At 43.1% G+C, this 25,092-nt stretch overlaps 1 protein-coding gene across 8 annotated transcripts in view; it reads left to right on the plus strand.

The window, feature by feature from the left end:
• Nucleotides 1–25,092, plus strand: part of DCUN1D4 (defective in cullin neddylation 1 domain containing 4) — an 81,108-nt gene that overhangs the window by 39,475 nt on the left and 16,541 nt on the right. For all 8 annotated transcript variants that reach the window (XR_006606706.1, XM_004764949.2, XM_045079734.1 and 5 more), the window contains 5 exons: nt 1,317–1,431; nt 4,150–4,241; nt 11,786–11,856; nt 16,318–16,409; nt 23,213–23,321. Coding sequence is in view for 7 of the 8 variants with exons in the window: in XM_004764949.2 (XP_004765006.1) it covers nt 1,317–1,431; nt 4,150–4,241; nt 11,786–11,856; nt 16,318–16,409; nt 23,213–23,321 (479 nt within the window). In the remaining variant the exon portion in view is untranslated. The remainder of the gene's footprint in view (nt 1–1,316; nt 1,432–4,149; nt 4,242–11,785; nt 11,857–16,317; nt 16,410–23,212; nt 23,322–25,092) is intronic.

A 25,092-nucleotide genomic window follows, 5' to 3' on the forward strand; every position in this document is an offset into this window, starting at 1 on the left:
TCTACCAAGGGACTAGTGGCAGGAAGAGAGACATGGGGGTCCTGAATTCACCCCTCAACGCTTTGGGGACCTTGGAAAACCACTTGAATGTCCAAGCTTTGGTTTTTCCCATCTGTCGAGCAGAGATAACAATCTCTACCTTGCCAGACTGACATTCAGGGTTAGTGTGGGACCCAGATGGCATATCCAGTAGCACCTGTGCCAGGATGGACACATTTTAATTATCTTATAATTGTTTTGTAAGTTGTAATGGCTTTAGACAGTCCAAAGCAAGACTGTCTGGGTTTGAACTCCAATTTTGCCTCTTAACCTAAGCTCTCCCTGCCCCCCATTCTCTTATCGGTGTAGGCAGTAGTGAGGATTCTCTTTTCATAAGCCGCCAGGTAGGAGGTTAACAAGTGAAGACATCGTGTAAGTGTTAGAAACTGGGCCTGGCTGACCGTGAGGTCCCTGTACATGTTCCCTATTGGGATCATCTGTTAGTACATTTTAGTATCTTATACCAAATGAAGGTTTGCTTCTGAAAATCCTGACCAAAAGTGGCAGAAGCAGACTAAAAATTAGTATGGAAATTTTGCTCAAGATTCTGTCAGGCTTCTGTCCAAAAAATCTAAATCTTGTTTCTCTGATATCAGCTATCGCTTGAAGCTTAATAGTATTGGGACTAATGTACTTGTTAGTGTTTTAGATTCAAGGTTACTGGTTGCTCTGACCTTGCCTAATGAAATACACAAATGAGATAGCAGTGTAGTTCCTTTTGAAGGAACACTGACCTATGAAAGAGACCGAAAGCTTTGATGATTTACGTTCGTGTTTTTGGAGAGTAAATGGAGATCATGATAACTTCCGTTTCTAATGTGTTTTTTTGGGGCGGGGGGATATTAACTTACTTGTGTCATTTTCTAGGTTTATTTTTTTTTTTTTTTTTAAGATTTTATTCACTCATTTGACAGAGAGAAATCACAAGTAGATGGAGAAGCAGGCAGAGAGAGAGAGAGAGAGAGGGAAGCAGGCTCCCTGCTGAGCAGAAAGCCCCATGCGGGACTCGATCCCAGGACCCTGAGATCATGCCCTGAGCCGAAGGCAGCGGCTTAACCCACTGAGCCACCCAGGCGCCCTCTAGGTTTATTTCTTGACGGAAACATTTTCCCAAAGAGGAACCAAAAACCTTTTTTTTCACCTTAGAACATTTACAAATAACATCAAAACCCTTTACAGTACAAGCCGCGGATGTTCTTAATTTGGTGGGTGGCGCGTTCTGGGGACGTAGGATGTGGCTAAACTGGCTGTTGTGCCCTGTGACCCTTTGTCCCTAGGAAGCCTGCGCTCGTGCAGCTCTTCAGACTGCTTTAGTAAAGTGATGCCGCCGAGGAAAAAGAGAAGACCCGCGTCTGGAGATGACTTATCCGCCAAGAAAAGTAGACACGATGGGTATGTCGCAGAGCCAGTAGATCAGACACGATGACGTGTATCAAAGAGGCACATTTTCAGAGTGTAATTATCTTGGGATATTTATTTTACGTGTGGGTTTATGAATGAAATCCAAATTAGGTAAGTCGAGTTCTTAGAAATTGAACTTTTATCTCGGTCCGTTGAGCCACCAAAACTGGTGTAGAGTCTCTTTCTTTCCTTTCAAGGGCTTGCCGTCTGTGCCCATTGAGGACCACAGGATTGGTATGTATCTGTCCTCTAAGAGGGTCTCACCAAACACAATCACAGGAATCCATAATTGCTTTCATGAGGGCCCCCAGGGCCGAGTGGCTGGGGGGGCACCGGGGGTCTGGCCACTCTTAGCCTGCTTAGAGTGTTAGCCAGGCAGACCAGTCTCAGATGAGTGAGAATTTCCTTAGAAACCGTGAAAAATAAGACCCTCCAAAAGAGAAGTGGTTTTGGTCACTCTGAAAGTCAGTAGACTTGTTTATCTTAGGCATCTTTAATCTTTCACCTGGATTTTCGTGAGTCGTTGGGAACAGACATCATAATTTCAATCTTTTCTGCCTTTTTTTCCACTTTCCTCCATTCTGGCTCTGTAGGTTACTTCACTCATGGGCCCGAATATTCACATCTGTGAACCAAGGGGATTTAGATGAGATCTTTCTGTTGTTTTCTTGCCATGGTACTTAATATGCTCTGCCTCATTTGGAAGGATAGAGAACTCGACTCTGAAAATGGCATCCCTCATCCTAGCCCAGATGAGCAGCAAATGTGATCTGTAAGAAGGTAGCAGTGACTAAGACAATCACCAGCAAGGCTTCAACCAGTGATTTTCAGCTTTGGGAAGACAGGCACTTGATACTTCTTTGGTGGTATTGATGCTCTGGTCATGGAGCTGTTACATGCTGAGAGTCACATGGAGTTTGTGACTGCATCCACAGCCCTCGTTCCTTCTCACCACTCGCTGGGATAACTCCGTATGAGAAAGCTGCTTAGAAACTGGTAGCTGCATTGCGGGAGGGTATGATGTCCTCTTGCCAATAGGATAGCATTTCACTGGCCACCCAAGGGATAGGGGTCTGTAGCTTTGGCTGAGTTTCATTCTTGGTCTTTTAAAAAAAAAAAACACCGACTTTATTTACATACCGTAGCGCTCATCCACGTTAAGCGTACAGTTCAGTGATTTTTACCAAGTAGTTAAGGGTTAATGCAACCATCACACAAACCAGTTTTAGAAGATGTCCACCTCCCCAATGAGATACCTGAGACCCATTCACAGTCCCCCACCCCCAACCCCGTTCTCACCCCCAGATGCCTACAACGCCCCATTTAGCGGCCGTGTACAGATTGGCCTTTCCTGGGCATTTCACGTGAGCGGTGTGTTTGTTTCACGCTTCTTTGACTTAGCATGTTGTTTCGGAGGTTCATTCATATAATCACATGTATTGGTATCTTTTATTTACCAAATAGTACTCAATTGTCCTTTTTTATGTAGAGTACTTCAAAGCAGTTCAAACATGGCAGGGTCCTCTGTAGGTCTCCATGTTGTTGATCGGTTACAGTTTGTGAGCTGAGAATGTCTCAGCCCAGGATTGGAAGCTCTCTGAACCGTTGGCCGGTCCCACCTTTGTTTCTGGGTAGTATGGTCTATAGAAGAAATACAAAACTGGGGGGTTTGCTGTTTCAGTATCTTGATACCCTATAGCCATGCTCGGTATGAAAACCCAGAAATCCTAATCGGTATATACAGATACTCTGGTGAATGTCTAGGTCATGAATAAATTTTTACTAAAATGTACTTGTGTATGATCTTTGTAAAATATAATATGTAAATTAAAACTATATTCTTAAGTGTTGACATATATATATATATATATGCATACACATATGTGTTTAGGCAATTTATATATAAATGAGGAAAAGAAAAGGTATATAGTCAGAAATTTTCTGTTGAAAGGACTACTTTAAAGATCTTGGCCTTTTCTCCCTTCCCCAGATGGGACACATCTTGGTTCTTAGGTCCCAGTCATCACAAAATGCAGAACTCCTGCGGAGTCCGTGTTGCAGGAGTAGGCTGCTGGGCTTCCTGACTTGGTTCTGCAGCTTATGCTGGGTGTTTCCATACCAGTGGGGCACGACAGGAGAGGGGCCGAAGCCAGGCTCCTGTACTTCTCTCTTCTGAGGTTTTTTCCCCTTAGATGCTTGGACATAATTTTATGTTTCTTTTTATTTGCTTAATATTCCCTTGACGTGTCCAGTACTGATGGGTTCTTCCTTAGACTGCATTCTCTGCCCACCCTGATTTGTAAGACCTGAAAGGAGAATTTAATGCAGAGACAGGAGTGAGTTGTAGGGTCATTGCTGGGAGGAAACACTTTAGCCAGTTCTGGCTGCGTCTCACTATATCCTTCTGTAGGTGGTTCTGGCTCATGAGGTAGAGGGGAGTATATTAAATCAGTCCTTACTGAGTACTTGTTAATCAGAGCAAAACCTGCATCAAGTATTTACCATTTAATTCTGTTTTGAGTCTGACTGTGTTTAAAAGTGTAGTTATAAAAGCTGAAACGTCCACGTGCAGGAAGCAAAATGTTTAAAATATACTGGAAATACTGGTTGAATAGATGTCTGGTTTGGGTAAAAGAGGAAAAAACTGTCTGCCACTTAAAAGAAACTCCGCATCTTTAAATAATTTCAGACTCCTTTCTCCATTTCTAGCATGTATAGGAAATATGATTCAACCAGAATAAAGACGGAAGAAGAAGCCTTTTCAAGTAAGAGATGCTTAGAGTGGTTCTACGAATATGCAGGTAGGTCCTCGTTCAGATTTGGGACTATCCCTCATGAGAGGAAGGACTGCCTTAGGAAAGAGTGAAGAATTTAAAAATGTGTACTTTTCTAATGTGGTATGTGTGCCGTCTCTTCCTGTTTGAGAGAGGGAACATAGTCGAAACAAGTCACCAAATGTCCTATTTATAGCCAGCAGCTAAGCCAAAGAATTCAGAACACTAGAAGGGAACTGAAAAGATGAATACACTTGGGAGAAATACTCGGGATTGCTAGGAAACCTACTTAGAATGCTGGTAGCGGGTGACTCTTTGGTTTGTACATCAAAGTTAAAATAAGCTTTGCTGCTTTGAACCCTTATGTGCAATGGAATTTCTTATATTAAGTGTCTATTTTGAAAGATCATTTGGCAGAAAATGTTTGTTTTGTCATTTAAAGTGTCTCAAATTCCGTCCTGTGTTTGCAGCTCACAATAACTGGTCGGATAATATCAGACTGAAATCCAGGGTGGCTTGTCACTGTGGCTGTGTGCAGGGTAAAAAGAAAAGGAGTATTTCCAGACAAGTGTGAGCTGAAGGCTCTTCTCCCCTTCCTCTTTGCAGTGTTTCTGGCCCTCTCCTAGCCTGCGCGTTTGACAATTTCAGCCCCTTTCAGACCGATTTTCCTGTCCTCTCTCTCTGCTCCCAACTAGGTTTCATGGACCTCCTGTGGTCTTACTTAAAAAAAAACAAAACAAAAACAAAAAACTGAGCAGATGGGACATGACATTCCCTACCATTCCGTTCCAGCCTCGCCTCCTGCTGCAAACTCCGTGCTCCCCCCAGGTTAAAAGACCACTCCCGGATGCACCGCATCCCTCTGCTTGGAGGGTTTCCTCTCCGCTCTGCCATCTGACAGCTCTTGCTGGTCAGCTTCGAAGCCTCGTCATTAGCTTAATAGCCTTCTTTGTACTGACCCACGACCTTTTGCTAACTGGTTCACATACCCTTTTATTACGTGTCCTCCTGTTGGACTGATCTACCCCCCACCCCCACCCCCTGCACCCCATCCCCTACCTCACCCTGTTCGTTTTCTGGTAAGAACCTTGTCCCTTTGGCCACAGAAGTTATTCCAGGAGCTGGCAGGTGACTGAGGCCAGGCCAATCAGATCAAGTTCCCAGGGAGTTTCAGATTGAAGCTAGGAGAAGCGCATTTTCTCTCCTGGGTGGTAGACTTGAAAGGACATGATCCTGTTTCCCTGCAGGTCTTTGGATTTTCCCGAGCTACTCCCATATCTTTTTAATGAATTCTCCTTCATTGCTTGAACTAGTTGGAGCCGGATTTTGTTTGCAGGGTATGGACCTTAGTACAAATACATAGTATTAGAATGTATGTGTTTCCATGTTACATCGAGAGAAAGTGAATCTCTCAAAGACATTTTGTATTCCTAGGAAAAGCGGTTGGCCCTTTGCCAGGTGTTTGATACTTGGGTGCTGAATGTGGTCTTTTCATATTTATATTACTTTGGCTATGAAGTTTTTTTGCTTTCTTGTCTTGGTTCACATTGATTTTTATGGACGTAGGTTATGAAAAGGAAAAAGTTTTGTCTTTTAAACAGACAAAAAGTACACCTAATTCTGCCATCAGAGCATAGCTATTTTGATGTGTGTGTGTGTGTGTGTCTTTCCAAGCAAACATCATTTTTTCATGGTATGGCCACATTTCTGTGTCCTTTAAAAAGGGCAGGCTACAGTTTTCCTTGTTGTTGGCTTTTCTCTGGCTCAGGAAGGTGACATTTGGGATAAAGATTAAGCCACATTCTTTAGGTTCCTTGAAATCCCTGCCGGATGGTACCTTGCAGTTCATCTCTGCAAACAGTCTTTGTGGGTGCGGCCATCCCTGTTTTCACTCCCCTCCCCCATTTTGTCTTCTTTTCCTGTGTTGGTGGGGAAAATGGCTTGAAATTGGGTCTAATGTGGAGCTCCAGCTGATACCTGCTTTCCCTTCTAATATCCCAAGCACATGAATAAAGGCTGTAGGTCATTATTCAAGAAAAGCAAATGGTGACATGACCCAGGGTGACTGTCAGGTTGTGCTGTGGGATGAGTCTGGGGTGGGGGGGGGCAGGCAGGGCTGCGGTAGGGCAGGAGAGGGGATTGGGGCGCCAGCTAGCAAGAGGCAGGCTTTAGCACCTGTGGTGAGTTCTGTTTCCTTGAGAAAGAGCAACTGGCATGGGCTTGACTCCTTGCACTCTCATCTGGGGTGGGTAGAGGGGCGGTAGGGGCCTTCGTGGTGTAGTCGTCTCCCTGGGGTGCCTCTTCTCTTCTTCCCAGAGTTCATTCCACTCCTTACCCTGCCCCCCACTGCCCATGGCAGACCTCCATCTGCAACAGGAGTCCCAGCTCTTTCCATTAGGATGAAAAATAACCAGTGTTACCTGAGCAATTGACCCGATAACGTCTACTTTCTGAAGTCTATCTAAGAATAAGGAATTAAGCCAAACATGTGCCATTGTCGAAGTCAGAGTTCCAAGGAAGCTCACATATATGTAAATCATAGAAGTTCTCCCAAGTCCTGACTCCTTAGTTTCTGTTTTGGATTAAGTTCTATGACAGGATTGTGTTTGGGTTTACCAAAGTGAGATTAAGGAGCAGGAGCAGATGCTAAGTGACCAAGTGATCTGTCAGCAGGGGAACAGAGGCTACGGGTAACGCAGGGGACAGTGTGGCCTCGTTTGCCTCGGGGATGCAGCGTCGTGGCATTATGGAAACTTTCCCCTGAGGGCCCGAGTCCACCATGAAAAAGGTTAAATATATTTATGAGGGGCCCCTGCTTAGGATGGTGGGGAAAGGGGGGGGACTACTTTTTTTTTAGAGTGTTGTCAGTATATCTGCCTTCCAAATATATCTCCACTAGCTTGTTACCAGGGCAATCCACAGCTTAGGATTTTCGATACAACTTTTAAAAATCATCTCCTTCATGCTTCACCTCTAACCACTTCATGTCAGCCAGTTCTGTATTCAGAACGAAGAATTCTCAGTTCTTATGGCGGAGTTAAGATGGCTGAATTCTGTGCGTGAATTGATAAATTTCTGATCCCAACGAGTAGCGTGATTACAACTAAATCTCAGTGCATGCACGAGAAAGAAGACCATGGCTAAAAGAGAAAAATTGTTTTAAGTAGCGGAATTATGGGTATCTTTTAAATAATGTTGATTGACGAGCTATAGTTTACGGTTTTTAGGATAAAATACTACTTTGGGCAGAGTCATGCCCCTGCAAGGCATATGGTTAAAACTTGCTCTTTAGAAACAACAGAGGCAAGTATTGTAGGTAATAGGACAACGGCATCACATAGAATCTGGAGGAAAGGAAGAACTGTGGAGAACTTAACATAACAGACACACAGTATATGTCAGCAAACCTCCCCTTAGGGCCTGCTGGGTGCCAGGCTCTGGGGTGCACTCAGGCCAACAGACAGACCTGAGAAGCATCGTCTTTGGGCCAAATGCTGGCAGAGAGAGGTGTCAGTGGCCAAGGCTGGAGGTTGGACAAGGTAGGAAAGTCAGCTGGGACCCACCAAGTGCCTGTGCGCAGGCCTGGGGGAAAAGAGGCACCTTGCAAGGCTCAAGGTTATGGCAGAAGAGCCCTTTCCAGTTGGGAGGAATGGAAACCAAAGACAGGAATTTTAAATGAATTATAACGTAACTTTTTTTTTTCCACATCTGCAACTACCTCTCAAGGGGTCCTCCCAGTAGATACCAAAAAAGGGCATCCGTTCCTAAGAACAAAACCTCTTAGCATAATAGGAATGGGTGGATATTTCATCACAAGAAGAATTCTTCTTGGATCTTGTCGCTGGAATCTTTACAGTAGTAGAACCATGGCCAGGACAGTGATTCGTACACACGCTTCCGTGCAGGGAGGTGATGGAAGACAGGCCACTAGCAGAGCGCATGTGTGGGCCCTCGCCTGGCAGACCACCAGGTATGCGAGGGGCAGGATTACAGGCCTAGCATGAACCCTTGTGTGTCAGCAGACTGATAAGTGATTTCATCGTGTATTTGCGCATACCTAAGTCCGAGCAGGAAGGTCTGAGAGGTCCTGTGCCCGCCTGGTAGGAAAGGGAGAAAACACCTTTTCCTTTATAGTCTACTTTGCCCTGACTTTGTCTACTGGAGCGTTTTCCCATGTGGCTGTATTCCTGTGTCATTTGCAGAATATTTACGTGCTGCCCATGTGTCGGTGTCCACACCCTCAAAGGCAGAGCGTGCAGCCTGTCAGGTGGTAAAATGCTGAATGTGTTTTCATTTGAGTGAAGAGAGATAAGAGTGCTCACCCCTGGTGATGCTTATTTGCCCAAGTTTTGGAAATGATGAGCCAGTGCTGTTAGACAAGAGATGGAAAGAATGGGGAACAAGTCATTGGAAAGGAGCAGGCAAACACGAACATTGGCTGGAGATGAAGTGGTCAGATTCTCCCTGGAAAGCCACAGAGAATTTCATGGACGAACAGAAACAGCAAATAAACATGGACCTATTCCATGCCTGTAGAATTCTATAAGCAACTTATTTTGGGAAGGCTATTTAAAGGACTGTTTAATAAATGATTGTCTCTGAGGAGTAGGGAAGGGTTGGAGGGGAAACTTGCTTTCTAATTTTTTTTCACTTTCACTTTGACATGAACTTTGGTATCGTGTGTGTGTTAATGTAGCAAAACATAACCGGATTAAAAATGCAGTTCTTTTATTTGGATAATAACTTTTATTATTGTCTTATTGTTTAAGTATTATTTAAAGATTTCAGTATTTAAATTTTTGTTTGAACAAGAACTTTCCCCCCAGTCATCAAGATAAGTAAATTAGGACTATGTAGAAAAACCTGTAAAATAAAAGGAGAAAAAAAGAAAATCCCGGAAAAGGGGAACAGATTTGAATATGTGAAACAAAACATTTTGTAACAAAACAGCACATTTGTGATGCAAAGGAGAATAACAACATGCAGAGAAAGTATTTGCGGTGGCCAGTAACTTGTGTTAGAAGGGAAGGGCCTGGGTTTGACTTGTGGGGAGCCAAGGCTTCGAAGCAGGGAAATGACATAAAACTTTCCAACAAGCCCTCTAGGTGATTTCAATATTCATTTTATGTTGAGGACAGCAACCTTATACATTTATTGTTGTTTAATTATTTTTTTTTTTAGTTTTTTTTTTTTTTTTTAAATAATCTCTACATCCAACGTAGCACTTGGACCACAGCCCCAAGATAGAGCGTCGCGTGCTCTGTGGATCCTGCCCCCCTAGGCGCCTCTGTATATCATTATTTTGTGTTGAAATTACTCCTGGCTGGCTCGGGTGGTTAAGCAGGCAACTCTTGATCTCCGGATTGTGAGTTCAAGCCCACGTTGGGTGTACAGATTACTTAAAAAAAAAAAAAAAAAGAAGAAGAAGAAAAAAAAAAGGAATTATGCTATGCTCTGTTTTCCTTCCTGGAGGGCAGGGCCCATGTATTCTCCGTCTTTAGCAAAGGTCCACCGTGTGTCAGGTCAATGTTACCTGGATGAAACAGAGCTATGAAGACGGTGGGATTCTGCAGGGCCTGCTAGATCTAGGGGGCTGTGCAGAGATTGTAGAGCGACTCCTGTATTCCACTCTTCACTCATTCATTCAGTACGCTTTCTAAAAGCACCTGCTCCGTGACAGGTGGGGTGCTGAGGGTCCCCTGGAAATACAGTAACTCTTACTTTGGAGGAATCCTGAGGGAAAGACACAGGAGCCGGGACTTAAAGCAGATGGGCCGCATGTGGGAAGATGCTCCTGGAGTGGCGGGGTCACAGAGGACTCCCCCTCCCAGTCTCTGCAGGGGGGCGTGGGGGGGAGTGGAGGACTCCCTGTCTGGTTTCAGTCTTCAGGACTGAACAAGCCGGCCAGCTGATGCTGGGAAGGGGGAGAGGAGGGCAAGCTGAGGCCACAGAGAACAGTCTGGTGTTAGGTGTGTGGCAGGACGTGTGTGCGGAGCAAACCACAGGTAAGTGTTTCTGCGGCTCAGTTTTCATTCATTGAGGACTGCTTATTGATTCATTTCTTTCTAAGAAACTTGAGCTGAAGGTGGAGAGATGGGAGGCTCTACATCGGAGAGAACCTTACGGGATATGCCGAACTTTGGACCTCATCCTCGGGGAGTGGGGAGCCACTGAAGGGCTTGAAGCCAGCATGGGGTTATGTCTGGGATGGCTCCTTTAGGTGGCTGTGCGCAGGGTGGGTCGCGGGATGCGGGGCTGTGGAATTCAGGAGATCCCAAGGAGACTGCTGTGGTCATCTGCATGGGAGAATAAAGCCTGAACAGGCTAGTACAGGATAGGAGCCCCTCAGAAATATTTGGAAGGCAAAATTGGCATTGCACCTGCTAGTTGACCGGACGTGGAGCGTGTAGAAGAAGGGAGAAGTCCAGGATGACTCCCAGGTTTCTGTTTTCTGGTGGGGCCACCAGCTGAGAGGGACTATGGGAGGATGAGCAGGCGTGGCATGGAGAGATGATCTGGTCAGTGAGGTGGTGGCTGAAAATGAAATGCAGGAGGTGGCTCAGGGCAGAAGACGAGTTCAGCTGTGGCCGTCCGACAGGACGTGGTAGACAGTCCCAAGCTAAGAGGGAAAGCGTGGGCCCGAGAGCTTGAGCGCCCTTGCAACTTCCTTGGCAGAGGGTATAGAATGGACTAGGAAAGCTTTCAAGATGGAACTCTACACGTCAAATTTAACAAGTTGGGAGAAAGCAAAGGAACCCATGAAGAAGCCAAAAGAGAAGGAGGAGGAAAACCAGATGAGAGAGGGTACTTCCAGAAGCTGTGGGAGGAGGCAAACTTTGTGAAGAAAGAACTCCAAAGTTTCAGATAGCACGGAGAGTTCAGATAAAAACCGGCTGTCTGTTAGATTTGGCAGTGACGGTGTCGTTGGTGACCTTGGCAAGAAGCGTTTCAATAGAGAGAGAGGAGCAGAAACTAAATTGCAGTGGTTGAAGAATGAATGGGAGATAAAGTAGAGATAGAACATGTAGGCAGTTCTTTTAGGAGGAAACAAAGCTGAAGCCAGAGTGGGAAGAAAGAGGCTTTATTGCCTTATCAAGAACAGAAAGACTGCTTGCTTTTCTCCTACGGAAGAGAAGCAATTATGTTATTTCCCAGTTAATTTTGTAAAGAATGTTATGTGGTTCCTGTTGGGTTTCCGGAGATTATTCTATATATTGAAATTATGACCAAAATAAGATAGAGCTGTGAGCTCCTTGAAAGAGAAGGAGTTGAACTCAGGTAGCCTTATCTTGAGACGCAAATTATGTGTAGCCTGTGTCCTCAGGTTGGAAGACGTGGCAATAAACTGACTTAAATCATTGTGCAGAGCCGAATTCTTTTAAAAGTAATGGAAATTCCAGAATATTTTATAATTTATACTTGGTGACTTCTTTTTTTCAGAAAGGATTATGGCCTGTAAGTGTTACTTGATTTTAGTTTCCTTTAATCATATTTTAACTGTATAACACTACTATAGGAGTAATAGTGTACCTGGTAAGATTAAATTTATGTAAGGTTTCATTTCATCACAGGTACTGATGATGTCGTAGGCCCTGAAGGCATGGAGAAATTCTGTGAAGACATTGGTGTCGAACCAGAAAATGTAAGTGTAGCCTATTAAGGTGGGCAAATCAGTTGACTATTTTCCTTACCTCTTTTATCCCTTGACAAATAAAACAACAGTAAAAACGTAACGGTGTGTGTTAGTTTTATGAAGCAATCTAGGCAACAAGTTCCAATCTAATTTGATTTCTGAGCAAAATTTTTTCATTGCAGTTGGTATGGTGTGACTGGTTAGTCATTTTTTTCTTGTTTACGTTCTTGTATCTGAAAGTCCTGGTTATAATAAAGTAATTAGGCTAGATGTTTAAAAAGTGGTATGGGTCTGTGTGCCTTCAGTGGGAGATCAGTTGGGAGACTGAGTCACAGTCTATCTGTCCCCCTCTGTAGGCGTTCCAGCCCAATGTAGAGTTTGTCCAGATCTTTGAATAATTCATTATTCATCAGGGTTTTGAGTAGGTTGTTATGATCAAGAATTTTTTATAGCTTTTCCACTTCTGATCAGATTTAACACAGGGATTACTTTTTAGTATATAAAGGCCCTAAATATGTCCTTAAAAAATTTAATTAGAAGTTACTTTATACACTTAATTATTTTTTCTTAATTCTTATCATCATGGTATTGTTGAACATTATTTCCTGTTCCTACATCATCTCTCTTACACTAAAATGAAAAACGATACTCATACAAGTGTCCTGGCTCATTAACCATGCAGTCTAATATTGCATTAGCCTCCGATTTAACAAATATGTCTTAGCTCCTAAATGAATTTATGATCTAGAAGAGATCTCAAGAGATCATCCCTCTCATTCAGACTCTTCTTGGCAAGATTGCTGGTGCCCATGCTCTTAAAGACAACTGGAAATGAAGGCTTAACACTTTTTCTTAAAACTTTTCTTTATCCTTAACATTTCTATGCCTCTGTCCTCCCCCAACTCCCCCCAACGCTTTACTTTTTCTAAAGAGCTTTTAGCTCATTACATGGATTTCTGTCCTTATATTTGTTATTTTAATGTGATCTAGTTCAGGGATCTTAATAAATTACTCAGCCTGCTCTAAAGGTTTAGGGACAGCAGGGCCAATACAGAGTATTTGCTTGATGAGGCCCATAGACTACTAGTCATAGACACAGAAAAGAATATTTCACCAGCTTTATGAAGGAAATTTCCTGATGGTGACTGGGCCGAGGTTGGCAGAGTGTTTTCTGGACTGAATGGTAAGAGGGATAAGAGTGAGTTGGGCCCGAGAAGGCCTGTTGGGGAAGAGGGAGTGCTGCCCTTGATTCTGGTTCTTCAAATAGCTGTACTCAGTTACAGAGAGCTACTGTTAGTATCCTTTTGTGGAGCAGTGGTGAGGCTTTTAGTTCTCGATTTCTGAAGGAAAAGAAATAGTCTTGAAATGTGAAATCACACTGAAGCCCAGGAGACCGAATTCAGAATATTATCCTAAAATATTTATTAGCGTGCTTCAGTTCTAAGACACCAATAGAAGTTATGTTTTATATCATCACTAAGAAAGAAAAACATGTTGCTAAGTAAACTGATATGCATCAGTTGTGAACACGTCCCAATATCAGAAGTGTTAACATTTGAAAAATAAGTGAGGGGATATTTTTTTAAAGGCTTGTCTGCTCTGTTGACTTAGCACTTGAAAACACTTTAAAAGTAGGTTGTAGGGCACCTGGGTGGCTCAGTCATTAAGTGTCTGTCTTCGGCTCAGGTCCCAGGGTTCTGAGATCGAGCCCCACATTGGGGCTCAGTGGGAAGCAATAAATAATGAATAAAATCTTTAAAAAAAAAATTACAGGTTGTAAAGCCCTCTCTTTGCCTGAGACTTACAGCTTATAAAATTTAAGCAGGCTCATAAAATTCAAATGTGCTGTCATTTACTAAGGCAACAACAAAATCCTTTAAGTAATTAGCATCCTGATTAGCTACCATAAGAAAAAGTCCATTTTGTGTAAAGAAATACTCATCGCAAATATCGACTTGGCTTTTTAGCCACATTTCTTGCATATTTGTGTGTGTGTGTATGTTTCTGTGTCCTAACCGTTGTTTTAACAAGTGTTTATGTGAACTTTAAATCTCTTCAGTAGAAGATTGAGTATACATATTATGTGAGAAGATACCAAGTTTGAATTAGAAAACGTGGGTCATTTCACCTAGGTAAATTGATATGCCAGAGTCAAAATTCCAAGAAAAGCTAAGGGTTAGGGAGAGATCCACTACTGTGTATATATTTGGAAGAACGTGTAAGCTTTTTGGGGGAAGTTCTTCTGAGTAGCCTCCTGGTCTCTTAAGTTAAAATTTTTTAACCTGTTAAGCAATGGTATTTTGTGATGATACGCATGGTATGTGGAAATATTGGTTTACTAATCAGTTCTAGCAGTCTACCTAGTAATCTAGATTTTTTAATCTAAGAAACGTAGTAACTTTAAAAATTGACATGTATTGATTTAATTGAGATTTGGTGCAAGGGCTTAGAGAATCAGTTCTCACAGATAATAATTTCCAAGGTGGAAATTTTACCATAAAGTCAGCATGAAGAGAAAGCTTTTCATTAATCTTGCAGTTAGAAATTAGATAAAACTGGACATTTTTAATCTACAAACTAGCTTGTTGGAGAACAAAAGGACAGACTTGCTGCATCTCCTAAATACTATTGTTCTGAAGTACTTAATGTGTGTGTTGGCTCTCAGAGGCTAATTAAATCATCTCGAGTGATTTCTAATTGACTGCTCGCCTTACTTTTTTCCTGTTATGTCATCCTCTTACCACCATCACTGTCGGACCCAGTGGGGCCATTTGGCTGGTGGCTTGATGTTTGGGGAAGTTCTTCTGGTAGCTGAAATGAAGCCTTCGAGTCCTGTGTAAAGAAATCAGATTAACTGCCAAACATGGAACATGTTAGTCCCTGGCCAACGTTTGCAGAAACATCTGTTTTCTTCCCATTGTTTTTGCTGTTCTTACAACAGGCAGACACGTAGTCATTTGTCAGTGTATAGCCCCAGTTCAGGACTTGGGTGTCCCTTAGGTATGGCCAACTGTCCAGAGAGAACCAGCCCCACAGAGTGGTGGGGTGGTCCTAGCAAATCCCCATCCCTCTTCTTTACCTGTCTAGGGATGACCTCCTTTCCTTTTCAGTTACTCCTCGTCTTATGTTGGGTCTTTGAGGTAGACGAGATGGGAAGGCTTCCTCCTCTTCCACACTCATGGATGGGTAGGGTCAGCTCTTTCGCTGTGCGGAGCCCTGGATAGTTAGAAGCTGGACATGCCTTTGAAACGTTGGCTTCATACCTTCAGGCATTCATTAAGCTCACCATCAGGAGCTGTGGGCCGTCTTTTCTCTAAAGCTGCTAAGTGATAAGCTGTGCTGTAAACAAGAGTTTTTGCGGTTCCTGATACCGCGTTTCCGAGGGTTCCCTAGAAGCCAGAGCAGTGCCACACTGAGAAGTGATTGGGCTGGGCCACTCAGCCTGTGCTCGGTCCAGGCACCATGCTTTTTCAAGTGGAATGTTGGGCTCCTCTCAGATAATTTTCCTCCAGTCTATACAGTTAAATTCACAAACATTATTATGTGTCTGTGATATGACTCCATTATTACATGACCCGTCACCCGCCTTTTTATTTTTGTAGCCTGCTGCTCTGCACCTGCTCTTTTCACTTAGTAAACCTTGGAGATTGTTCCCCATTTCTGCTGATGGCTCTACTTCATGTGTCTTAATGGTGGCATAGTATTTCTTTGTGCGGAAAGCATTCAACAAGGAAGTATTTAATTAGGCCCTTATTAATAGATGTGTGGTGGTTCTCAGGCTTTTGATACTGTAAGTAATACTGCAGAAAATATTGTTGAATAATAACATCTTTGTATACATGTATCTGTAAGGTAACTTTCCGTAAGTGGAGTTGCTGGGTCAGTAACTGGTTTTAATTTTGGTAAATATTGCGGAATTGCGCTCTGGAGTGGTTAATGGCTTTACACTTGCACTGTCATGCGTTGTAAGAGTTCATGTTCCTCCCAGCCTTTGTCAACAGACGGATGATCAAACTTATTTTAAGATGTTTTCCAAACTAGGGACGCCTGGGTGGCTCAGTTGGTTGGATGACTGCCTTCGGCTCAGGTCATGATCCTGGAGTCCCAGGATGGAGTCCCGCATCGGGCTCCTAGCTCCACGGGGAGTCTGCTTCTCTCTCTGACCTTCTCCTCGCTCATGTTCTCTCTCACTGTCTCTCTCTCAAAATCTTAAGAAAAAAAAAAAAGAGCTTCAGAAAATTAAAAAAAAAAAAAGAGAAAGAAATTGCTAAAAAAAAAAAAAAAAAAAAAAAAAAAAAAAAAAGATGTTTTCCAAACTAGAACGCATCTTTGAAGTTACCCTGTTCATATTTCAATGACTAAACTACCGTAAATACAGGCATCTGGAAAGTTGTTGATATGTTTTAATTCCTCAGATCTGTCATTCTGATTTGATTGGTTCTAATTTTTTGTTTGTTTGTCTTTATACAGGTAGTTATGCTTGTCCTAGCTTGGAAATTGGATGCACAAAACATGGGTTATTTCACTCTGCAGGAATGGTTGAAAGGAATGACTTCTCTACAGTAAGTCCCGAGGCTGCCCTGGGAGTGGATTTGTGGGGGAGGCCTCCATGCACTTCCCAGCTGGCTGTTTCTAAGGGAGGTTAGGGAGCCCGGGCTGGGTGACTGGAGGAAGCCAGGTGATCTGGCAGACTTCATCTGTGGCCATAGGTGTAAAGACCAAATCCCATTTTTACCTGGTGAAGAGGACATTATGCATGAATTTAAATTAAAATTTGTATGGAATGTATATTGTTTATTTTAGTATTCTTCTAGAGCAGATCTGCCCAATAGAAACCTCTTATAGATGTGAACCAGTGTGTCATTTTAAACTTTCTAATAGTTCCATTAATAAAGGTTAAAAGAAACAGGTAAAATTAATTTTAATATATTTTATTTAACTCCAAATATCCAAAATGTTATTATTCCAATGTATAATCAGTATTTTAAAAATTAATGAGCTGTTCTTTTTTTCATATTAAATCTTCCAACTCTGGTGCATGTTTTACATTTCTGGTCCACCTCAGTTTGCATTAATTGCATCTGAAGAGCTCGGTGGCCACGTGTGTCTGGTTGCTGTCCTATCAGCGCAGACTTAAAGCTTAAACAGTAAAGGCGTAATAGCATCCGGCTTTCAGGTAGGGGGAAGACTTTGACTTGAGTTTAACTTAGAAATGAAAATATTTGATATCTTCTATTTTATATAATCTGATGTTAGCTTTGGGGAAAAATGGAACTTCGTTACGCTGGTAATTAAAAAGTGATAATAATGATTCTATTTGTATTACCTGAGCCAGAATAAGGGAAAAAAAAAAACCACAAAAAACCCAGTGGTTTTATGAGTTCACTTTCCACGCATGCGTGTGTGTGTGTGAGTGAGGGAGAGGACACACTAAGAGTTTCATTCAAGGAAACAGTTGTTACCCTCTGCTGGGCACTGAAGGATACGGTTGGGATGGGTACGTAAATATTTCATGGTCCTAGAAGGTGAAGTGCTGATCCTAAACATGGTAACTTTGATCTTTTTTTTTTGCACTTCAACTTGGAATAATAGACTTTGATATTTATTGGATTGACATTGGAGTGGAAATGGTTTTATGGTTTTATTGAAACAATTTGGAACTTGCCAACTTACTAGGGTCATACATTTGTTACTGATAAAAATGCTGTCTTTGCACCTGGCTGTAGTAGTTGATTATGGTTTTCACAGCTGCCTGGTGAAGAAGACAGATCAGGCTTTCTCCTGCACATTTTACAAATGAGGAAACTGAGGCTAGGCAGGGGTACATGATAAAAGGGGCAGAAAGGAGAAGAAGGCCCCAGACTTCTGATTCTTAAGTCAACATTCTTCCTGTATCACCTATTGTCTGATGGCGAATGAGTTTTAGGTAAAAGTCAATAGCACGGTGCCTAGAGTTTGAGGGATTAAGTCCTCTGAAATCTCTTTTAAAAATTGTGTTTTTGGTGTTGGGCACATCTCCTTGACAGTTTTACATCTACTCACTTCCATGGTTTTCCTCGCTGTCTTTCTCTGCTGCCTTCCGAACACGGCACAGGATGGCTGCTCCATTATAGGATCCTTGTCTTGATGATGGCATGGGCCATATCAAGGTTTTATTTCATATCAAGGCTTCAGAGGAGGCACCGTTCTTATTTTTCAGACACACTTTCATTTGTCTTAAGAGGGAGTGTGGAATATCCAATTTACGTCATTCTGGATTCTTCTTGACGTTTGCCTTTACCAAAGAAAGTTACACAATGCCAGGCTTTTCCCACGTGGGGGCCACCTTCGCTGGGAAGTGCGCAGCTCCCTGGAGGAGGTGTGCGTATGTTCGGGGGTGCAGAGGGGGATTACAGGAACCCTGCTAGTCCTTCGTTGGGAGCCCTGGTTAACACTTGGTGTGACACACTTGGTGGCAGATGTGTTCCTGTACGAAACTTGGTCCTTCCCATTTGGGGCGGAATGACAAGCCCGACCACTCAGGACACTGAGAAGCCTGCTTTCTTTCCTCCTTGTGCAGCTCTGAGACAGCTTTCCCCAAGACGAGAGAAGAGATAATTACTCGGAATAACCTCTAAGGTTCTTTATAGTTCAGAATTAGCATTTTCATCTTGTCAAGTTTTAAGAACCTCCACTCCCCCTCCCTCGGGCCTCCCTAGAGGCATCATTTGTTTAGCAAGTATTTGAATGGCCGGGTCGTGCCAAGAGCAGTGTTTCTACATCCTAGGGAAACAAAGTCCATGAACAAGACAGTCCGTTCAGGGCAGGGTCTCGGAAGCAAAGTTCAGGCAAAAGATCTAAAAGTAATAAGGCCACTTTTCTCTAGGCTTCTTGAATTGAGTAAGAACTGTGTTTATACGGTGTGCACGCCCAGTAAATATGGACAAGAAGTACATAAGGATGGAAACTAATCACTCAGGCTGGAAAGACAGAAGGTGGTCCATCTTCTGAATTACTTGTTTTGTCTTCTGTTTTGGATTTTTTTTTTTCTTTTTTGCTCTCTTTTAGTTTTATTAAACGTGCCTTAGGGAAGTGTTTTGAACTCAAAGTGGAATTAAAATTATATGACAGTACCTGTATTTATAACATTTTAGTATATTTGATGAAAATGCTAAGCTTAAAAAAAAATGGTTACTGTACAGTGGGAACGTGCCAAAGACAGACAGCCCATGGGTTTTGGAACCAGAGGTTTGAATGAGCTCCGCCACTTCCTGGGTATCTCCGCCAGCGCCTCTCGAATCAGGAAGGGGGAGTGGTGCGCTGTGGTTCGCACCTGAGCTCTCAGAACTCTGCCCGGCCCCACCGGGGCCTTGTTTCGTGAGTGTTGGAAGGAGTGACAGCAGCTGGTGGGGCACAGTCATTGCTAAGCTTTGTAGATCATTCTCAGTCAGAAGGCACAGCTCATTTCAGTTGACTCTTTGTTTTGCTTATCGCCTTATTGCAACATATAGGCTTTAGGTTACCTCTGATGAATTAAGCTTATAGGGATGTTTACCCTAAACAGAACAAAACAGTGTCAGAGAGGTAGCTGACTCAGCATAGAGCTGATGAGGGGCCAGAAAAATACCTGTGGCTAAGTGAAGGGGTAAAGGCCTTTCCCCAGGTAATAGAGAATTTACTTTTGGTTTCAGAACCTTTGAGGCTTATTGTTCCAGTTTCTGGTGCTTCTGAGTCTGTTACAGGAGCAAAATCACAAAAGAAACCGTCCCCCGATAAGTGCACATTTTGTTTTGGGAGGTGATGTCCCTGAGTGGAGTGGCATGGTCTGTCACTCTTGGGCTTGGGCCAATAGGAGTTTTCTCACTTGTGCTACAATGAAAAGCAGGGAAGATGGGCTGAAGATGTGACTGCTTTCTGGAAAATCTCTGGCGGCTCGCTTCAGTGCCCCAAACTGGTTTCTTCACAGGCCCTGCACGTGATCTTGTGGAGTGACCACTAGATGGCGATCTGTGGCTCAAACAGGGTCGCTCAGCGGCCTGTTCCCTGATGGGGGTCAGTCTAGAGACTGTGTGGCAGGACCCCCCCTTTTTAAAATTAAATTACATTAAATTAAATTAAATTAAATTTTATTTTATTTTTAATTTTATTTTTTCAGTGTCCCAAGATTCGTTGTTTATGCACAACACCCAGCGCTCCATGTAATAGGTGCCCTCCTTAATACCCACCACCAGGCTCACGCATCCTCCTGCCCTCCTCCCTTCCAAAACCCTCAGTTTGTTTCTCAGAGTCCACAGTCTCTCATGGTTTGTCTCCCCCTCCGGTTTCCCCCAATTCACTTTTCCTTTCCTCTTCCCAATGTCCTCCGTATTATTCCTTATGCTCCACATGTAAGTGAAACCATATGATAATTGACTCTCTCTGCTTGACTTATTTCACTCAGCATAATCTCTTCCAGTCCCGTCCATGTTGATACAAAAGTTGGGTATTCATCCTTTCTGATGGAGGCATAATATTCCATTGTATATATGGATTATGTCTTTATCCATTCGTCCATTGAAGGGCATCTTGGCTCTTTCCACAGCTTGGTGATTGTGGCCATTGCTGCTGCGAACACTGGGGTACATATCAGGGCCCCTTTTTAAGCAGATTAAACCCTTTATTGATGATATTAGCCCTAAACCACATCACTGTCTTCGGTACATCCACGAAGTATGCTTTACACTCCAGACAGGAGCTCTGGGTGTCTTTCAAGCAGAAGGATGTCTTTGGCCGGGGTGCGGGCAGGACTCGCAGGCAGGCAACTGAGCTTCATTCACGTTTGGCCTTGTGGTCCTGCCTGAAGATTCGCAGCTCCTTCCTTTTCTGTTAGCTGTGCAGCCAGAGCCCTTGTCTAGATGAGTGGTCCCTGCCCTCGAATCTGTTGCAACAAACATCTTTCTTCTTCCTCTCATTGGGCAGGAGTCCCCTAAACCACCTGCCCATATCTGGCTGATGTCCTGTGGCTTTGGTCCTTCACCTGCCCTTCCTGTGAAGAGCAGAGACCTCGGCCTTAAATGTTTGGGGGTTAGCTGGTTGCTCTCCTCTTTGACCCTCCCCCATATTATTAATAAAATATTATTAGTTATGTATATATAAACAATAAAAAATCAAACCATACAGTAGAAGGCCCAATGCAGAGATAGCTTGTTCCCCTCCTGTTTCCTAGACTCCCATTTACTGCTTTTCTTATATGACCTTTGAGCCACTGTTCACCCCACATTTGGGGTCTGACACTAGATCTATCTAGGCTAGCAATATCTTTTTTTTTTTTTTATTTTTTTATTTTTAGTCTTCCCCAATCTTTCTCCATAGAGATCCAGAGTGGGCTTTTCAAGATGCAGGCCCAGTTATTGTGGTCTCTCCCATGGTGTAGAGGGTGGCTTCCATTTTTTTTTCCAGCAGTCAATTAAAAAAACAAAACAGTCTGGACCGCAAAACCCTTTACAGCCTGGCCCCACCTCCCTTTAACTTCCCCTCTTCATCTACCCTGTCTAGTCACAGTGGTTTCCTTTTCATCTTAACTTGGCATGCCCCCCTTCTGCCACTGGGCCTTTGCACGTGCTGTTCCTTTTATCTGAAAGACCCTCTCTGCTAAAAATATTTGCTGTCTGCTTTTAACTGTCAGCAAACATTTCAGTCCCTTCAAGAAGCCTTCTCTGACTTCTAAAATACTCTAATTGTTATCTTTTTTTTTTTTTTTTTTACTTTCTAAACATCAGGAAGAAATAGAGGACATTCTAAATTGTTATAGATTCATAGAAATGAAGCATTTACTCTAATTTTTGGCTTTTAAATATTTTATTATCTCATTAGATTATGGGAACTGTTTTGTAGTTAGCTACAAAAAAGAAACCTTTAAAGATTTATTGCTAAAAATAGATCAGTGTGCTCTAGTATGAATCATATTTTAGTTTATCAAGTATGTAAAATGTTTACTTTGATAAGACTTATAGTATGCATTATTTATACTTAGTAAGAAGCACATCCAGCATTGAAAAGGTTAATATCACTGGTGGAAGTGGTGACTCTTGGTTCTCCTTTTTAAGGGCTAGATATTAGGAACAGAAAATCAGTTTGTAAAAATAGCCAATTAGTCTGCTTCCTTAGGAAAAATAAACCGTGTGTCATTTACCTGTAAAAAATGGGTTTTTATCACCAAAGCTTCCTGGAGAAATAGCTGATTTCAGGTCTAGGGTAGAGATAGTACAAAGTGAGCTAGGATGTCTTGTGCCAGAAGCAAGGACGTGCTCAGAGACTGACGGGGACATGTCAGAAGGACAGTGGCACCAGCTTGGAGGGGCTGCTGCCCAAATGAGGACAATTTGTGCATCACAAAGACGAAAGGCAATGCAAGATTATAACACTGAATAAAAAGCAAAAATCCTTAAGTCCAGAAGAGAAGAAGGGGTGAGTAGAACTTCTCTTTATAGAAGAGCTCCAGCCGGTAGTGTCACAGCAGGAGAGAGTCAGGAAAATCACCATTTCACATCTTCAAATTTGAAGTCGATTCAAGCAGGTGGGTGCTAAAGCCACCGGATGAAAGTTGTTGAGGAACAGGATTCAGTCTCAAGATAGCAGCCCATAAATTATATACCATTTCAGAGGAGGGAAAGTACCTTTTAGTAGAGAATCTGGGGGATGGTACTTAAATTGAATGAAGCAATTTAGAATCACTCACAATGGGCCAGACTGACATTAGGAGCTTCCCCGTGGGACACAGAGAGAAGGATCTCATGGGCAGTGTTCTTACCATAAGTAGTTAGCTGAAGTATAATCCTAGGGAAATTATCTGACAAACTGGGATTCTGCAGAACGACTTTTTTCGAAAATGGCATTGTCAAGAAAGACAGAAAAAGGCAGGACGTCCTTCTAGAGACTAAGGAGATGAACGCAGTACAGTACATGAGCTTTGATTGGATCCTGGATCAAGAAAAAGCATCTATAAAGAAAATTGGGGGAACAGTTGGAAGTTTTGTATATGGGTTGTACATTAGCTAAGAAAGTTGACATTGGTAAAATATTAAGAGTGATGATGGTATTCATACGTTTAGGATTGAAGCGTCGTAATGTTGGCCAGCTACTTTGAAGTAGTAGCTGGTACGGGAAAAAAGTGCCTGTATGTGAGAAGGTGCAAATCTGACAGTATTTGTTATGAACCTAGGGGATGGGTATGTGGGTGCCTGTTTACTGTCCTTTCCATTTTTCTGTACATTGGAAATTTTTTTAAGTCAAAAATGTGGGAAAAATAAGATCGTCATGAATGTGTTCTTTAGATATTCTGTTTTATGTAACGACCCAGTTAAGAAAAAAACTCAGGTTATAATTTGCCTTTATTCTGTTTTTCTAGATGTGATACAACAGAAAAACTCAGAAATACTTTGGAATACTTAAGATCATTATTAAATGATTCTACAAACTTTAAACTTATTTACAGATATGCATTTGACTTTGCACGGGTGAGTTCTCTGGAGCCTCTCCAGATGTTTCCCTCCCCCACCCCCTTTTCTTATTGCCTTTTGAGGTTTGTTTTTACATGCTGCAAGCAACAAAGTTGAGTAAGTTACTCCCAGGATGCTAGTTAGACCTTCTTTCTACATGTACGCTTTCTAAACTAACTGATTCTGGGCAAAAATGTAGCATGTTAGCAGAAAGCTGTGATGGCAGACCTTCAGTTGTTCTTGAGATTGGCTTAGAAGTCAATTACAAATGGACATGCGGTAGACCGTTTTCTTAAATGTCTTTGAGACAGGCTTGGGAAAGCTTGTCATTCTGGTGAAACAGCAGACCTTCACCCATTGAGTTACCAGAGTAAGCCACTCAGGTAGAATCCAGCTTCCCTCTGGGTGCTGTGTTGTGTTTGGGAATCGTTTGAAGTTTAGACCCAAGCGGATTCCAGTGAACGTGACTCAGACATAATTTCTAGTCATCGTGCTGAAAAGTGAGCAATCTTGTTTGTCACGTGGTGAGGCCCATCTGAGTGTGTGACCGTGGTTCTGCTGGAGTGAATGAAGTCTCGTTTTCTCAGCCGAGTCACCGTGGGTGGGGAGTCCCGAGGCTCGGGCTGGCGCTGTGTTCATTCACACACAGCCCACGGCCCATACGGTTATACTCTATTCAGGAACGGTGTTGCGGTCTCTGTTAGGCTTGTGCATTTGGTGGATTCAGGTGACGAGGCTTTCTTGATTGATTGGGTTTTAAAGCAGAGAGTTCAGGGACAGAGAACTCTTTTTTTTTTTTTTTTTTTTTAAACATAATCACCATGCTGATCTTTTTCCCTTTTTACATGCGTTGACTCTGGTAGGTCAGCCCCAAGGGTTTACTGGACGGTAAATTCTGGTGCATCTGTAATAACACATTAGTAGTTCTCTAGCATGGCCTCATTTGTGAATTTTTGCATTTCTATAACCTACCAATAAAATCACAACACATCAAAGTTTATGTTAGAAATGATATGGTGCAGCTCAGACACAGTGTTGTACTAAATGGCATTTGTGAAGTTGTACATGGGAGTTATTTGCCTGATGCTTTTAGAATAGCTACATGGTTTTTAGGATTAACCATTTTATTACATGAGACCGGGTTCCTCCCAGAGTCCGCTGTTCTTGCTGTATGGGCGAAGTGTGTTTCAAAGCATTACAGCTTCTCACCAAAATAAGCCCTGTTTTCTAGCTTTTCTGTTTGGGGGTCAGAGATTGCCACACACCCGCTGCTTTAGCCCCGAGTTCCATTTTACTCCTCGCCCCGGCTTGCGCATCCGTGGCCCGTCAGTGTGGCCCGTCAGTGTGGCCTGTCGCAGAAGCCCCCTTTGCTGGCCTCTTCCTCGGTGCTTCCACCACAGCCTCACCACTCGAGGCCCTAGTTACTCCAGGCCTGCGCTGCCACAGTCACCTGGTTTCCACATCCTGTCACTTCTCATCCAGCATCCCGTCAGGAGGGTGTCCCTCGTCTGCCTTCAGCCCCAGGGTCACCGGGCCACCTTCCGTCTCTGCAGAGCCTTCCTTCCGCCCCCTGGGCCTTCAGGGTATGTCGTGCTTCGCCTTGTGTTCGGTGTGGCTGTCCCCCAACACACAGTGCGTGACAAGCAGGGGTGGGTTCAGCCTCCTTCACAGAGGAGGCGAGTGGGCTGCGGAGAAGCAGAGACATTGCACCATGGTCGCGCCGTCCATCAGCAGTAGATCCGGACTCAAACCCAGGGTCAGGTCCCACGTCCAGGCCACGGGGCCCTCG

Source organism: Mustela putorius, unplaced genomic scaffold (assembly GCF_011764305.1).
Source record: "Mustela putorius furo isolate JIRA1106 unplaced genomic scaffold, ASM1176430v1.1 tig00000430_pilon_pilon_pilon, whole genome shotgun sequence".
In the NCBI taxonomy this organism is placed as follows: Eukaryota; Metazoa; Chordata; class Mammalia; order Carnivora; family Mustelidae; genus Mustela; species Mustela putorius.